The 15523-nt window shown below is 38.0% G+C and overlaps 1 protein-coding gene across 1 annotated transcript in view; it reads right to left on the bottom strand.

Moving 5' to 3' along the window:
• Positions 1-15523, bottom strand: part of LOC119836902 — a 130517-nt gene that overhangs the window by 95154 nt on the left and 19840 nt on the right. The window contains 15 exon segments of the mRNA XM_038362354.1: positions 1-64; positions 571-750; positions 1240-1468; positions 2283-2407; positions 2699-2815; positions 4119-4263; positions 4753-4871; positions 5531-5635; positions 6188-6392; positions 7024-7245; positions 7879-8048; positions 8314-8445; positions 8645-8832; positions 11477-11562; positions 11921-12114. The exon segment at positions 1-64 is cut by the window's left edge and continues 3 nt beyond it. Of these exon segments, the coding sequence (XP_038218282.1) occupies positions 1-64; positions 571-750; positions 1240-1468; positions 2283-2407; positions 2699-2815; positions 4119-4263; positions 4753-4871; positions 5531-5635; positions 6188-6392; positions 7024-7245; positions 7879-8048; positions 8314-8445; positions 8645-8832; positions 11477-11562; positions 11921-12114 (2281 nt within the window).

Genomic DNA, 15523 nt, shown 5'->3' with positions numbered 1-15523 from the left:
TGATGGTGGCGAAGATCATGTTCTGGCGCATGCGCAGCTGCTTCCTCTGCCACAGCTGTATCACCTGCACACACAGACACAGCGCCATCAGCACATAACACACGAGCCGGCACACACACAGACACATGATTGGCACAGAATGTCGACGGAGTTGCTTGTTATCGATATCTGGCTCAATTAAGCGTCTTATTTGTGCTGGTGAGTCATTGGAGATCAAAGTTTGTCGTAATGTTTACGATTTGTAACGTAATATTAATAATAACGATTATGGTATAAATTATAACTGTTATAATGCTTTGAATTTTAAAAATTTCTATAGATGTAATGTGTTATAATGAAATAAAATATCTGTATAAGAATTTCGTATAACATTCTTTGTAACAGAACTCATCTGAAACGGGTAAACCGACTCAGTAAAATCTTTACTGTGTACTACAACGCTCGTGTTGCGTTCTACAACGCGTGTACTGTGTACTACAACGCTCGTGTTGCGTTCTACAACGCGTGTACTGTGTACTACAACGCTCGTGTTGCGTTGTATGACGCTCGTGCTGCGGCGCACACACGCACCCGGTCGTAGGCGGTGCGCAGGCGCGCGGCGGCGTCGGCGGCGCGCGCGCAGGGCGGCGGCAGCGCCAGCACGGCGCCGGGCAGCTGCGCCTCGGAGCCGGCGCCGCCGAGCCGCACGCGCCACCGCACGCGCCCCGAGTTGTCCGTCACCGTCACCGCCGTGCCCTTCTCGATCGCGATCTGGGGGGGGGACGCCATGTTGAAAAAAAAAACAACTATATATCGGGACTATGTTCACATACGGCCAGTCCTCGACTAACGCCGTTTCAAGTTATATCGAACACAATTTTGACACTATTCCTTAAGCATACTGTTTCGATTTACAGCATTACATTATTTGTCCATTCATATAATAGCGTCATATTTTAATCATTAAAGTAGATCATAAAAAAAATATGTCTCGACCTACATAGTTTCGACTTATCTCATGTATTCGGGTACCTAGCTTGCCGTGAGTACAAGGACTGCCTGCATATCATCAATATTTTCAAACCCTGATATTAAATTACTATAGTGAATCTAAAAATAACAATAATTAATTTGATCTTGTAATATTACAATTAATCACAAATTCTGTACTCGTACGTACTCTAACAGCCAATCAATCATATTTTAGCCAATCTCTAGTCACTCACACACACACTGATTAAAAATGGCCATATAACTAACATTGGCATGCTTGTAAGCACACACGGTCTCCGCCCTGATGGGCCGCGCGAGCGGAGCCCGCCGCAGCTTGAGGGGGCGCACGCTCTGCGCCTCCTCCCCCAGGCGGGCCACCAGCGCCCCCTGCTCGTTGAGCTCTTCGCGCAACTCCTGCATTCCTTTCAGCAACCTCTCCCCCCCGTCCAGCGTGAACTCGGATTGGGAGAAAGTGGTGTTTAGCGCTTCTTCTCGCCTGTGAATGACACGGATTATATAATTCGAGGAAATAGTTTAGTTCAGACTTAGACTTTGCCAGAAGTTGGATATAAATAGAATCAATAATTCTTCTAAATACAATAAATGCGAAAGTAAATATGGGATTCGCAGGGGAACCATTAGGCGAAAGTAAATCTGTCTGCCTATTTTTTACGCTAAACTATTGAACCGATTTGAATAAAATTTGGGGAGACTATAGTTTGAGACCCAAGACAGGATATGCGGGTAATCTCGGACTGTCTTTCTTGCCCTTTCTTCATCATCATCATCAGCCCATACATGTTTCCACTGCTGGGACACAGGCCTCCTATGATGGTTCAGGCCATAATCACGCTGGCCAAGTGCGGGTTGGCAGATGTCACATGTCGTCAAACTTTTGATTCTTTGACATGCCGGTTTCCTCACGATGTTTTCTTTCACCGTTTTAAGCAGTGGTGATTTTGTCCACATGTTCAGATAAATTGAAAAATCACGCACGCCCCGGTCTCGAAACCCGACTTATCGATTTTGAAGTCCGAGGTTCTCACCACTGAGCCACCACTGCTATCTTGCCCTTTGCCAACATTTTATTATATTTTATATAAACATTGGTGAAAAATCTTTAATCTCATATTATTTGTAGGCAGAATCGAACATTTATATTCAATGAACAATGAACAACAACAACAAGTCCATCAAATGTCAGAACTCAATAGAGTAGTGCGTTACCATTTAAGAAAAAGAAGAGGTCTACTAAATTCTACAGAAATTCCTTAAAAAAGAAAATATGAAAATAATTCGAATTGACTCACTTCTGTATCCACGTCTCGGCTTCGTTGACTTGCTCGAAGAAGTTGTGATACTGTGTCGTGTGCTTCAGGTGCGTCTCGAGGCAGAGCGTCAGTTGCAGCACCCACGCCCATTGGGATTGCATCACCTTAAAAATGTGAATGGATCAGTTCATAGCGTAAAGCAAAGACGCTTTCCGCGTTTGTCTCTATAAATGTTCAGGTCTTTGAAACGGATTTTTATGGGGTTTTGTTATATTAGATAGAGGATTGTTATATTAGATCCTCTATCTAATCTTTATAATACTAGGATGATTCAAGAGGAAGGATTATATGTATAATAATATCTATTAAACTACTTCGTCTGTGATTTTATCTGTGATTTAATTTCATAATTGTCCAAAAAAATCAAAAATAAAAAATAAAAAAATGATTATCACCTGTAAGTGTGACTCTATGGTTTTCATAGCGGGATGGTGCTGCGCAATCAGCGCCTCCCCCCGGTCTATCACGTTGCTGAACTGCAGTTCCCTCTTCTCAAGGGATGACATCAATTGCTGTGGAGGGGAAAAATAAAAAACAACTTACAAACGCGTCCATTACAGAGTGATATCTCTTTGGTGTTTTTTGAGCGTTATCTGTGGTCGCAGTCATGGTTATGGCGGGATTTTATAAAACGTCAAATGTCAAATCAGTTTTTGTGAATCTTAATTTATTTCGTGTTTTAAGACTTTATAAAAGTGCCCTTAGACAAAAAGAAATTAGAAAAAAAAACAGAGATTTTAATAAATAAAAATAATAAAAATTTACTGAATAGTATAATTTGGCTTCCTATGTTAAAGAAGTTAAAAGCCCATAACGATTTCAAAACATTTTTAAAACAACGTGGACTTAATATTAACGCTTATGCAAGTGTGCCCAGAAATATATTTTTCTCTCACAATTAACCCGACAACGTACTTTTTTTACCCAAATTTTCAATATATTTATTGTAAATAATATAATTTTCATAAACAGCCAAACCAACAAAGACAAAAAAACACAAAATAAAGAACAAATAAAAATGAAACGTGTTAAACAAACCTCGCTATCATCTCCAAATGAATGCTTGCATTGAAAGAAAACAAAACATTAACAAAACGATTGTGAAACAACTTATTGTTAACGATAGCTATTTGACAATGAGGCGAATGATTATTTACATGAGATGTGGATCTATATCTTATTTCATATTTAGATAGATTTTTCTTCAATGTGCTTAGACTATCATTACCGAATGGATATCTGTTTTATAGTAAGTTTATTTAAGATCTTTTTTATAAAAAAATCTTTTTTTGTTCTTAACTAGTATATACAAATGTATTTTCTTTATTTCTATATATTTAGGAAATTTTTCACAAAAAATTCTGTTTTTCATTGAACTACAGTTTTAACCAATATTTTCAAAATACAGTCGGGTTCTCTATTAAGCTATACGATTCTTTTAATATTTATTTTGGATTGTAAAAATCAATTGATCTATGAAGTGAAAACTAAACACTTAGTTGCGTGCACTTTGTCTCGAATATAAAAAAGTACTATTTATACGAATATTTCGAAATTGGTAAGAAACTAAAGTAAAACCAACAAAAATACAACAGAACATTTACTCTAGTCATCTGCATTAACTAATACGTTATTGTATATTTTATTCACATACAAACATTTACACAATATATTATTTATCTTGTTTTTTTTTTTAATGCACAGTAATTTCACTTTTTTTTGTATTCTCTACATATCTATCAAAAAAAAAAAAATTATCGATAACATTTTTTTATATTTTTTTGTAATTTTTTTTTATTAATATATAAAACAAACCTCATAATAATGCTGCACAGCTGGTAAATTGATATGTGGGTCGGCCCAGTCGCGGGACAGCTCGACTTGCTCCTTTTCGTTCAGCCAGTTGAGTTCCGCCGTCGCCGACTGGAGGAAATCTTGCAGCGCGTCTAGATCTGAGATACTGTAAACAATATTTAACTTTTATTACTACATAGTATAAAATAAAGTCGATTTCCGTCGTTTGTGTGTCTGTATGCTTAGATTTTTAAAATTACGCAACAGATTTTGATGGGGTCTTTTTATAGATAGAATGATTCAAAAGGTTTATATGTATAAAACAAAGAAAAAAAAGGATAGGGGTTTTACTCGAATTTAACGTGGGAAGCCGCGGGCAAAAGCTAGGCATAAACAAAAACATGTGAAAATAATATACAATGAATTATACGATTGTTCTTATAAAACAGCACAAAATTTATTGTATTGGTAAAATTACATATTTCCATTTTTTTATTATAGAAAAAAAAATAACAACGATTAGAGGCGATCTAGAATAACTGTTTTAGTACAATTTAGTACATAAGATTACTTTTAAAAGTAATAATGCAATCTAGAATATTCTAGCGGGGTTTTAAAATTATAGCATCTAAGTCGTAATCATAAAACTCCTCACCGCTTAGTGCTCGTGGAAAGCAAATCAGCATACAGCTTCTGCAGCTGGCTCAGGTGCTGGTTGTACAGGTTCAGTTCTTCGCCGCTGAAGTTTGACCTGTTGTGTACGCATTGTTCCACCTGGATATAAAAACATAACATATAAAACTTAATTAGTATATAATAGTAATGGTTAAAAAAAATTAATCAATCTTAAAAATACGTGTCACGTTAGTATTTTCTTGTGTTTGATTTTACACGAATTTTATACATTTTAGAAATTAAAAGCTTTTTAACGGATTTTAAACGCGATTTATTCATTATATTATTAACCCGACGTTTGGAACACTTTACAGCGAGCGTGGTCACGTTGTTTGTCCGCGATGGACTCTTAAACTACTAAACCAATTTTAATCGTATTTGCACATATGTGCTGTTTGATTCAACTTAAAATATAGGATAGTTTATATTATGTATTGCAATTATGACAAATAACAACCCGGGCGGAGCCGAGGCGTGCAGCTAGTAGATGTATACAACACATATTATGTTATGTATGATTAAAAAAGAGGAGAAAATTTTGTTAAAATCTCAATTCTGTTATCCAGTTCTGTCCAGTAGTTCCTAAAATTAGTATGCTCAAACAAATTTCAGATTTATGTCTATTAAGTAAAGACAGTAAGAGAAGTATATTTTATACTAAGCAACAAAAGGCATTTAAATTTGAAATTTACGAGCAGTGCACACGTGAAAAGGCGTCAGTTTATAGCTAGCTCTTAGCAAGATCACAATAAGCTCACCTTAGAATGGAACTGATCTATCTGCTTGTGTTCGCGTTGATGTTTGTCCAGCTCGTGTTGCACGGACGGCAGGTCGGATCCGTATTCAGATTCGTGGAGTTTTTTCTGTAATAAAAGTGATTTTTATTAGATGTTTAGATGTTATATTAAAAGTGAGTTAAGATGAGTTGATTTAAGATTGTTTATTTAAAATTTCACTTCATTTAATCAAAACGCATCTGCTTTGCTGGAATAAGGATCTATGGAACCTAGAGTTTACCTACTTCGTAAAGGAAAACTTCGAACAACGTCTTCTTTATCAACTTTTCGATTTTTCTTCCATTTTCCATTTTCCCACTAAAAATAGTCCAGCTAGTCTCAAAGCATTTTGACCCACAAGTCTTTATATAGGACTAGTTTTAGCCCGCGGCTTCGCACGCGTTAAATTTGAAGTAGTTCAATAGATGTTATACATAAAAACCTCTTGAACCACTCTATCTATTAAAGAAACACCATCAAAATCCGTTGCGTAGCTCTAAAGATCTAAGCATACATAGGGACCTAGGGACAGAGAAAGCGACTTTGTCTTATACTACTTATATGTAGCGATATATCGTGTGTTATGTATAGGTAGGGTATGCGTCCATGTAGCACGTGGGCAGAGAGCAGAGAGCTCACCAGCCTGTCCTTGCACCAGCGCGCGGCGTCGTGCAGCTGCTGGAAGTGCGGGTCGGCGTCGAGCACGCGCGTCTCCAGCACGGTGCGCGTCTCGCGGCGCACGGTGGTCTGCTGCACGGGCAGGCGCACGGCCGCCAGGCGCGGCACCAGCCGCCCCGTGAACGCCTGCCGGGCGCTCACCCACCGCTCGTGCACTTGCTGCACTCTGGAATTCGGTTCACGAATTGACGAATTAGGGATGTCGCATGTTCGAAGTGTATAGACTTTAAGGGAGCCTTCGATAGGGTTAATTGTTGGCTACTTGCAAAACTTCGGGTAATTCATAGTAACTTACTGCGCTTCCTTCCTTCTTATACTATAAATTAATCTCAGATGGTAAGAATTTTTGGATTTTAGTTATTTTCATTTCGTATCTTTTTATTTGGTGTACCTCAGGGCTCAAATCTAGGCCCTTCATTGTTTTAAATTTTTATCAATGACTTGTGCTACATTTTTTTTACTATAAATGAAGGAATTGATTTTCAAAATGATATGAATAAATTTTTAAAGATTGGTAGGGTGCAAACGCTTTACTTTTTAATGTTGATTATTGTCTAAGAAACAAAGTGTGATTGTGATGATGCTGCTGTCAATAATGATACTACTAAAGATGTTAATGATAATGATAATACTACTGGTAATTGTGATAATGGTATTGAATTTTATCACATATCAACATTGTGTACTGAAGATGATACTAAGATTATACTGCTACTAGAGTATAACGATCAAAGCACAAGGTACTTTATAGAAATCCCAATGATCCTCAGCAAAGGACCCCGAGCACACGGACCCACCTGCGCTGCAGCTCGGGCGCCTGCGGGTAGCGCGCGTCGCGCAGCGCGTGCGCGTCGGCGAGCATGTCGCGCACGGCGTGCTCGGCCGCGCGCAGCTCGTGCTCGATCTGCTCCGCCGCGAGCTTCGCCTCGGCGGGGTGCACGCCGCGCTCCGTGCGCCGGATCTCGCTCTCGATGTGCCGCTCCACGCTCTCCAGCGTCGACTCCGTTTGTTTTATGTCCCTGAGGTGGATATATACACGTATATACTTCGTTTAAATAAACTTATTACTAATTAGTAAGACGTTTAAATAAACGTATTACTAATTAGTAAGACAGTAATTACACGTTTCAAATGATGTTTTTTTTTGTGTCCCTGTAGGGATACTCTGTTAGATAACTTGTCATTAACGTCGTGATTTGTTTGAGCAGAAGTAAATGTTATGGTATAAATAAAACGAAACGATGGTAAGCGATCAGCACCGCCCATTAACATTCGCAGAGGTAATGGTAATTCTTCTGAAAATGCGTTGCTCGCTTTGAGGGCTATGAAATCAGGAAAGGATTGACGACTGGAAAGACGGAATGCACTGGAAAGGTTGGGGAATGTAGTTTCTCTGACAGATCTGAACTTCTCTTAACTACCATGCTTCTCGCTGCTTCACTTCCAGTTCTTTGTATAGTGAAGCATCGTACTAGGCTAACTGTACTTCCTCACATTAAACAGTCTCAGCCGCTGTTTTCTACCCCATTTATACTGCAACCCCACCTATTCAGGTCTCCCCCTGAAGCGATCTCAGCCGCTGTTTTCCCCGTTCACGCTGCACCAACACCCCCAGTAGCAGCTCAACCGCTGAACCGCTGCGCCGTACTCACCTGTGCAGCTTCTCGGCGAGGCGCTGTAGCCGCTCGAGGCGGCGGATCTCGTCGGAGAGGTCGCGCTCGCGCTCCTGCTGCGCCATCAGCAGTCGCGACCACGCTTGCTCTAGCGCTTCAGGTCTCAGCGTCGGTTCTATCTCTATCTCGCCCACCGTTTCGAAGTATTTCTGGAAACGTGGTGACTCAAAATTACCATCAATTGTCATTATAAGTTTTTTCTTGTTTACAGACAGATAGATAATTATCATGAGTATTGCACACACAAATAACACTAACGTAGACTGTTATAATATAAAATGTAAAGGAAAACCTTTGTACCGAAATATCGTCTTGACTTCAATTCTAAAAATAATCTTCCAAATAATAACGTATATAAAAGTAAAGTCACACCATGTACATTACATATCTATACAGATGTAAGGAAAAACTCACCTCAAGCTCCCGGTACTGGTGGAAGAGTTTCTGTTTGTCCCTCTGCCGGAGCGGCACCTCCTCATTGCGGAAACGCGTGCTTTCGCTGAGTAGCTTTTTCATTTCGATCAAAGTTGACGGGAAAGCACGGTCCTGGAAATGATAAGAATAGATTTAAGGATGTTATAGGTTTTGGAAAATAATTTATCTAGCAAAATAACAATAACAAAAATGGCCTTTCAACTACCATCGTGCTTGTTATTGTCCCAAATTTACTTCTTGCACCATACATTATATTCAGAAGATCTGCAACTTAGCAAACACAAAAAGAATTACAACTGTGTCTCCTCACCTGCATCAGGGAGCACTTCTCGTGCAGCCAGGCGCGGTGCTGCGCCGCGTTCTCCGTGTACGCGGCAGCCCGCCGCTGGGACTCGGCGTCGAACAGCGGGTGCACGGCGGGCGGCTCCGGGAACGTTTCGTACAGCGAAGAAATGTACGTGATGAGGGACTTCTCGTCCGGCTCGTGTGTGTCAACGTCTGGGAGGATGGAGGGTTTTTGTTAATAATAATAATAATAATCGGTTTTTGTTGGATTTGGCAGAAGAGCTAGTTTCTTCTATGTGGTGAAGCTCGATGTTAGCGTGAAGGGCTATTACATTTTAGCACGGACACGTGGGTGAACTGAAGGTTCACTCTGATAAGAACTGAATTTAGGTAATGTAGAATTGTTCTATATAGGGGGGTAGTTTGAGGATATAGGAGCGCCTGACCGAGTCCGGTCCTTCCGGCCTCCTCCACTCATGCTCAGTATAAGCCGTGGTTGGTGATCCCCGTCAAGAGAGGACGCCCTTAAGAGTGTCGCTACCAGGGTGCACCTACAGTTCACCTTGGTCCATGCTAAGATGAAGTAGCTCTTCAAGCTGACATCGAAATTCACCACAAGAAAGGTGATAAGATGGATGAAAGACAATAGTTAGAGTGAGGCAATCGTAATATTCGGGTTATATTAAAATCTCTTAATGAATATAGAACAATGTGATAAAAATGTCTGTTTCAGGTAGGGAAGGAACACTTGCTTATATATCAGCGAATCATACATTAATCAATTTACATCTATACTACAATTTTCTATACGCAAACACCTGAACGTCGTATAGAAATCAATATATCCAAGAACAATAGATCCAGTCCTATTTCATCACCAGACATTCTAACAATAGGCATTGCGTTAAATGCCAAAGGATAGGAGTTCAAACGACACAGGTGAAATTACAGTAATATTCTCTTGAGCAAAGAATTATTATTTACGCCTGCTCGCTTTGAAGGAAATGATGCCCTTGAGACATGGAGTTTAAGTCAGAGAAACGTATGGGAATTTAATTTACATGTGTGAGAGGCCATTTCATGATTTTGGATATCTTTTTGATAATAAATATTGCAAGCAATTAATGACAAGGCACAAAGCTCTTGTCTTGACACTAGCTGTTCGCCCCGGCTTCGCCCGTGGTACATATATAGCCTATGTCATTCAGTGTAGTTGCAGCTTTCCAATGGTGAAGAATTTTTGAAATCGGTCCAGCAGTTTTTGGGTGAAAATGTTACAAAGATACAAAAGTTTCTTCTTTTAAATATTTTTTGTGTAGATATGAATTTTAGAAGTTTTGATTCATCGGGTTGGCGACCTTAAGTTAACCACGTCGGTATAAAAACATATCAATAAATGTAGTTTCTATCCCTACTAGGCGGTTTTAATAAAAAAAAAATCTATAAAACACAATTTTAACACACTCATACAGCACCACCGCGCAGACAACGTCACGGTATTTAGTTACACGTCACCGGAGCGTAAACAATGCCTCGTAAAGACCTGTCTGGAGTGTCCGTGATGGTTCGCCATTGTGACTCAATCCATTACTTGAGCTATGTTTGTACAAAACATATTGAGAATGTTTCAATCTGCAAGGATAATAGGAAACACTGGTTGAGTATTGATTCGACCAGTCTCTCCTATTACCATTGTAGATAAACTCAAACATTTATTTATTAATTTAGACTTCTTATAGAAGCACTTTTGAATCGTCATAACAATTAACATTTACCACCGGTTCGGAAAGCAGTTTCAGAGTAGAGCCGGCAAGAAACTCTGTAGTTGCCCTTTTAAATATACATGCTGATACAGGCTGAGGTAGTAGTAGGATGCTATTTCGACGATTATATCATCTAAGAAGGAATTTTATGACACTAAATATATAGAACCCAGCAAATTTTTGTTTATAAAACTCTTGCTCTTACGACGATTTACTGAGAAATTGGTCTATTGGCGCGGTAGATTATCGACACTAATATAAAGATGAAACTAGTATTTTTGTATGTTTGTAACGTTTTCACGCAAAAACCTTTGGACCGATTTAAAAAATTATTTCACCGGTATTAAGCTGCAACTTCACTGATCGACATAAGCTATGTATGTACCACAGGCGAATCCGGGGCGAACAGCTAGAATAGAATAAAATTATAAAAGGTAACGGGGGACGGACACCTCAAATGTCAACTGAAAACAGTATTTATTATGTATTCTGTCTTTCTCAACTGTAGGACTATAATATGATGGAAGCTAACCAAATTAAGGGTTTTGAAATAAGAACTTATTACTAGACCAGACGAATTTTCTACTCATAATTTCTCTTCATCCAAATGATGAATAACTCCAACCTTACAACCTAGTTTCTGCCCATTTTAGGATTGTTAGACGCTCATAGACAGATAATATGAATGAAATATTATATTGAAATGTGTTAGCAATTTCAAATATTTGATCTAGTTACGCTTTAATTGTGCCCATTCGCAGTGGACTGTGAAAATGCATGTTTTACAAACGATCGAACCGACAAAACGTTGACCTGTGCATTTATCGTACAATATGGATCGACAATCCGTTTTTCTTCGGAAAGTTTTTCTCTAGAGAACCTGTTCTTAACAAGATTTTGTAAATTATTCGGAAATAACTGACGAAAATCAGAACCATAAGTATTACGCATATTAATATAAACCATAAATGATTTTTAAGATATTGACCTAAATATGGGAGAAAGTGCAAAATGCCAAAGAGCAGAAATTTAAGCATTTATGATATTATTTAGACACATTCGACATTGCATTCGTTTATTGTTAAAATGCAAACCTTCAGGGTCCAACAATCTGGTGACTCCATACTCTTTTTCAACCACGTGGAAGGCTGTCTCCAAGCGCTCGCGAACCTGTCTTGATCTGTAAATAAGGTGTAAAAATCTCTGTAGAATAAGGATTTATTTCGGAAGAAAGAACAGCCTAATCGGTGGATATTTAATTAACACATTACACAATAATTTTTGGTAAAGAAGCAACGTGGATGAAACATGACTCTGATTTAATAACCGTCTTCAAATGTAATTTACCGTAATACGAAAAAATTCAATACAAATATACGTAATTAAGCAAAGGGTAAAACTTACAACAACAGAATTACATTCGTACATCTCTATGCAATTTTTTTTTCAATTTTATACTGCAATGTTTTCCCAACCATTCCAGATTGTACGGTATATTTGTATTGACGGAAATAAAAAATAATAATTCCAGTCCTCACCTGATATTACGCCAGTCTATCAGATCAGGACGGTTCCTGTGTATCAGCGCGTTGAAGGCCAGCCCATCTCGCCAGGAGGAGGTGAAGTCTGACACCCTGACGCCCGGGTACTTGGCAGTGGAGCGCCGAGCCCAGCTCAGCAGCGCCTCGCGGGCGGTGACGTTCGGCTCTTGGCCGACCACTATGTCCGATATCTGGAAAGACGGGAAAAGTTTAGTATACATGAGATTCTATTCTCTCCCAAGAGGCTCTAGAACTGAAGAATATGGCCGGTGCTTTCAGGTGGCTTGTACAGGATTTCTATTTGAATTATACTTAAGCAAACAACAGGTCTTTAAAAACGACTGTTAGCAATTAAATAAGAGTGGAATGCAAATTATTATTATATATTCATGTTTAAGAACAAAATCAAAACATATTATTGTTGGAAATAAATATATAAACAGTCGCTTGATGTCCAAAGGGCGTAACAATAACCAACCCGAACAAAACAGCAGAACTTAAAAGAATTTTTTATGTTTTATTTTAATTTTATATTAATTAACCGCGTATAAAATCTGTTAAATAGCTTCAATGCGCATTTTTTATTGAGTAATATACACTCATGTAAGTACATGGCCAGGTGGCTATTTTGTCAAGCAAAAAAATCTGATAGTTCTTTTCCGACGTCAAAAGACCTCAGACCTCATAACGTTCGACGGACTGAGCCGATTATGATGCTAATTTATTATTTGAAAGCTGGTTCCCCCGTGTTATGAGTGTAGTTTTGCAATGCTACAAGTTCTCTATAATTCTATAAGCCCCAAACCATCCAGACATTCTATGAAATATTAATCAACCAGCCAGACTCGCAAGAGCGTCCTGTTTTCCTGGCGAGGAGCCAGACGCAGGAATAGATGCAGGTATGAGGAAGTCTCTTTCATTAGCTCAAAGTAATACTATGCAAGTAGCCTGGCTACCATCGTGTTCGTTAGTCAGTCTTGATGAATAGCGAGATCGCAATGCAAACGAAACTGATGCGAATAGTTGTGTGTGGGACGTATATAAGTGTCGGTATAAGGTTAAGTTCTTCTGGTGGAAATCGGGCAGGAATCCTTAACTATAGTGATGTCGTATTTTCTTGTGTTTGATTTAACGCGAGTATTATACAATTAGAAATTAAAAACTTTTTAACGGATTTTAAACGCGATTTATTCATTATATTATTAACCCGAAGTTTCGAACACTTTACAGCGAGCGTGGTCACGGGGAGACAGTCAGTCTCCCCGTAATTTTTAAATATAGTGATGTCCTCTAAGAAATTAAAATTATCTAAATGTATCTGTCTGTTATGATCCTTAATATCATTGAATTTCTTAACCAAAGATTTTCCAATAACAGCACATACTGTTATTTAAGTTTTTCAAGCGACTTCAAACAAAGAGGTTATCAATCCGACATTTGGTCTAGGTCTGACAATTTAAAGGCTGTCTAGATTAAAGTTAAAAATAATGCATGACAAAATTTTCCATGTATTTATCACATTTAATATTCCTAATAGGTTCTCGTAGACGTAAGATGTATTATGTATTATTAAAAAATAAACGTTTCCCATAAGTCACCATAACATATACGCGAAATAGACTGCAATAATGAAAGAACAATTAACATAATGATAGTAATTCAAACTATTATAGAAGCATCAATCACAGCTCCGCCATTAATTTTATCTGTGCCATCTGAACTCCTATTTCATTTACAATTATTAACTATGTATAAATTTGTAGCAGGATAGTTAATTCTTATTGTTTACACCAACTCGCTATTTGGTAAATTTTAAGTTTATTTGTCATTTAAACGGCCGAATTGAAGTCCAAATTGATTGAGTAAAAACATTCTTTATTATTATTTTACTATGATTTTTATATTAAAGCCGGCGTTCGAGCCGTGTATCCTCTGACGGTAAGCGACTATCATCTATTAATATGTAGAACTAGCTGCACCCCGCGGTTTCACCCGCGTAAGTCCATACCCCGTAGGAATATCGGGATAAAAAGTTGCCTATGTGTTATTTCTGTTGTCCAGCTGAAAAAAATGAGAGTTTGTAAGGATGTGTGTGTGTGTTTGTTACTCTTTCACGCAAAAACTACCGAACCGATTGCAATGAAATCTGGTACGTAGACAGCTGGTCAACTGGAAAAACATATAGGCTTTTTATCCCGATATTGATACGAGATACGGACTTACGCGGGTGAAACCGCGTGGCGCAACTAGTATTTCTATATACCTCTACTATACCCTCACAATACCAAAATACGAATCCATACTGTTCGAAGAAATCACAAAAAAGCATTCATGAAATGGATTTCTCATGTCCGTTCTGTATTCCACAATCGACTTATTGTTCATTTTTTACAATAAAATAAAGCCAGCCAAGCTAATTTAACCCTTAGCGGTATAAGAATAAAATTGTATTTTACCAAAGCGGTACATAAGTTGGCAGAACAACATGCCCATATCTTTATATCTATGACGAGACTTGTAATTTCGGTGCAATTTAAAGGAGGCCTCTTATATGAGATTCGATGTAATAGATACTCATCATGGATAGTTATAATTATTGATAGACGATATTAAGCATATTTAGTTTCAAAAGAGTAGTGCGTTCTTATATTCAATAAAAAATTAATGATTTTGTTTATCATGCTATTTGGTAAGTAACCAAGACTATTACATTCTGCTTGAAATAATATTACTATCCTACTAATATCATAAATGCGAAAGTTTGTAAGGATGTGTGTGTGTTTGTTGCTCTTTCACGCAAAAACTACAAAACCGATTGCAATGAAATTTCGTACGTAGACAGCTGAACAACTGGAAAAACATATAGGCAATTTTTTACCCCGATATTCCTACGGGATACGGACTTACGCGGGTGAAACAGCGGGGCGCAGCTAGTAGTTAATAATGATACATATAAATTTTATTTAACCTTAATCTTTCGTTAGCACTTGTACCTTTATTTTGTATCGATTATTATAATTGTAATTAAAAACACAAACTGTCGATAAATCTCACAGATTATAAAAAGACCCCTAACGTATATATATTTGTGCCTAGTTTGTATAAAATCACGACTTATTGCTAAATACTTACTTAAACTATGTTATATGTTTATAATATGATCTTTAATGGGTATTTTAACCAATACTAATATATGAAGTTGACGAGTTCGATTGTTTGCACGCGAATCTTAGAAACTACATCGCCCATTTGGATGAGTTTTGGTACGCAGATAGTTCGAGACTGGAGAAAGGACATAGGTTTGATTTTAACCCGGATATCCCACGGGAACGGGAAGTACGCAGGAAAACCAGCACCGAATGCCTATTTTCTCTTTTGACTACGCAGGCGGTAAACTAGTTCCATTATAAAATGCCTCTCGTTTTACCAGTCTTAATAAAGTTAAAAAAAACAATGTCTTTTATTATGAAAGGAACATCCCTATAACAAAGAACTTAGTATAAAAACTAACATGCACTCGGAAGATACTTAGACCGTACACGATTGTATAAGTATGTAATTATAAACAATTTCACACAACTCCGCGAACCTAACTTACAA

This window comes from Zerene cesonia, chromosome 26, assembly GCF_012273895.1.
Source record: "Zerene cesonia ecotype Mississippi chromosome 26, Zerene_cesonia_1.1, whole genome shotgun sequence".
NCBI classification, from domain to species: Eukaryota; Metazoa; Arthropoda; class Insecta; order Lepidoptera; family Pieridae; genus Zerene; species Zerene cesonia.
The sequence above is the reverse complement of the archived record's forward strand: the minus strand, read 5'-3'. Positions and strand labels throughout refer to the sequence as shown.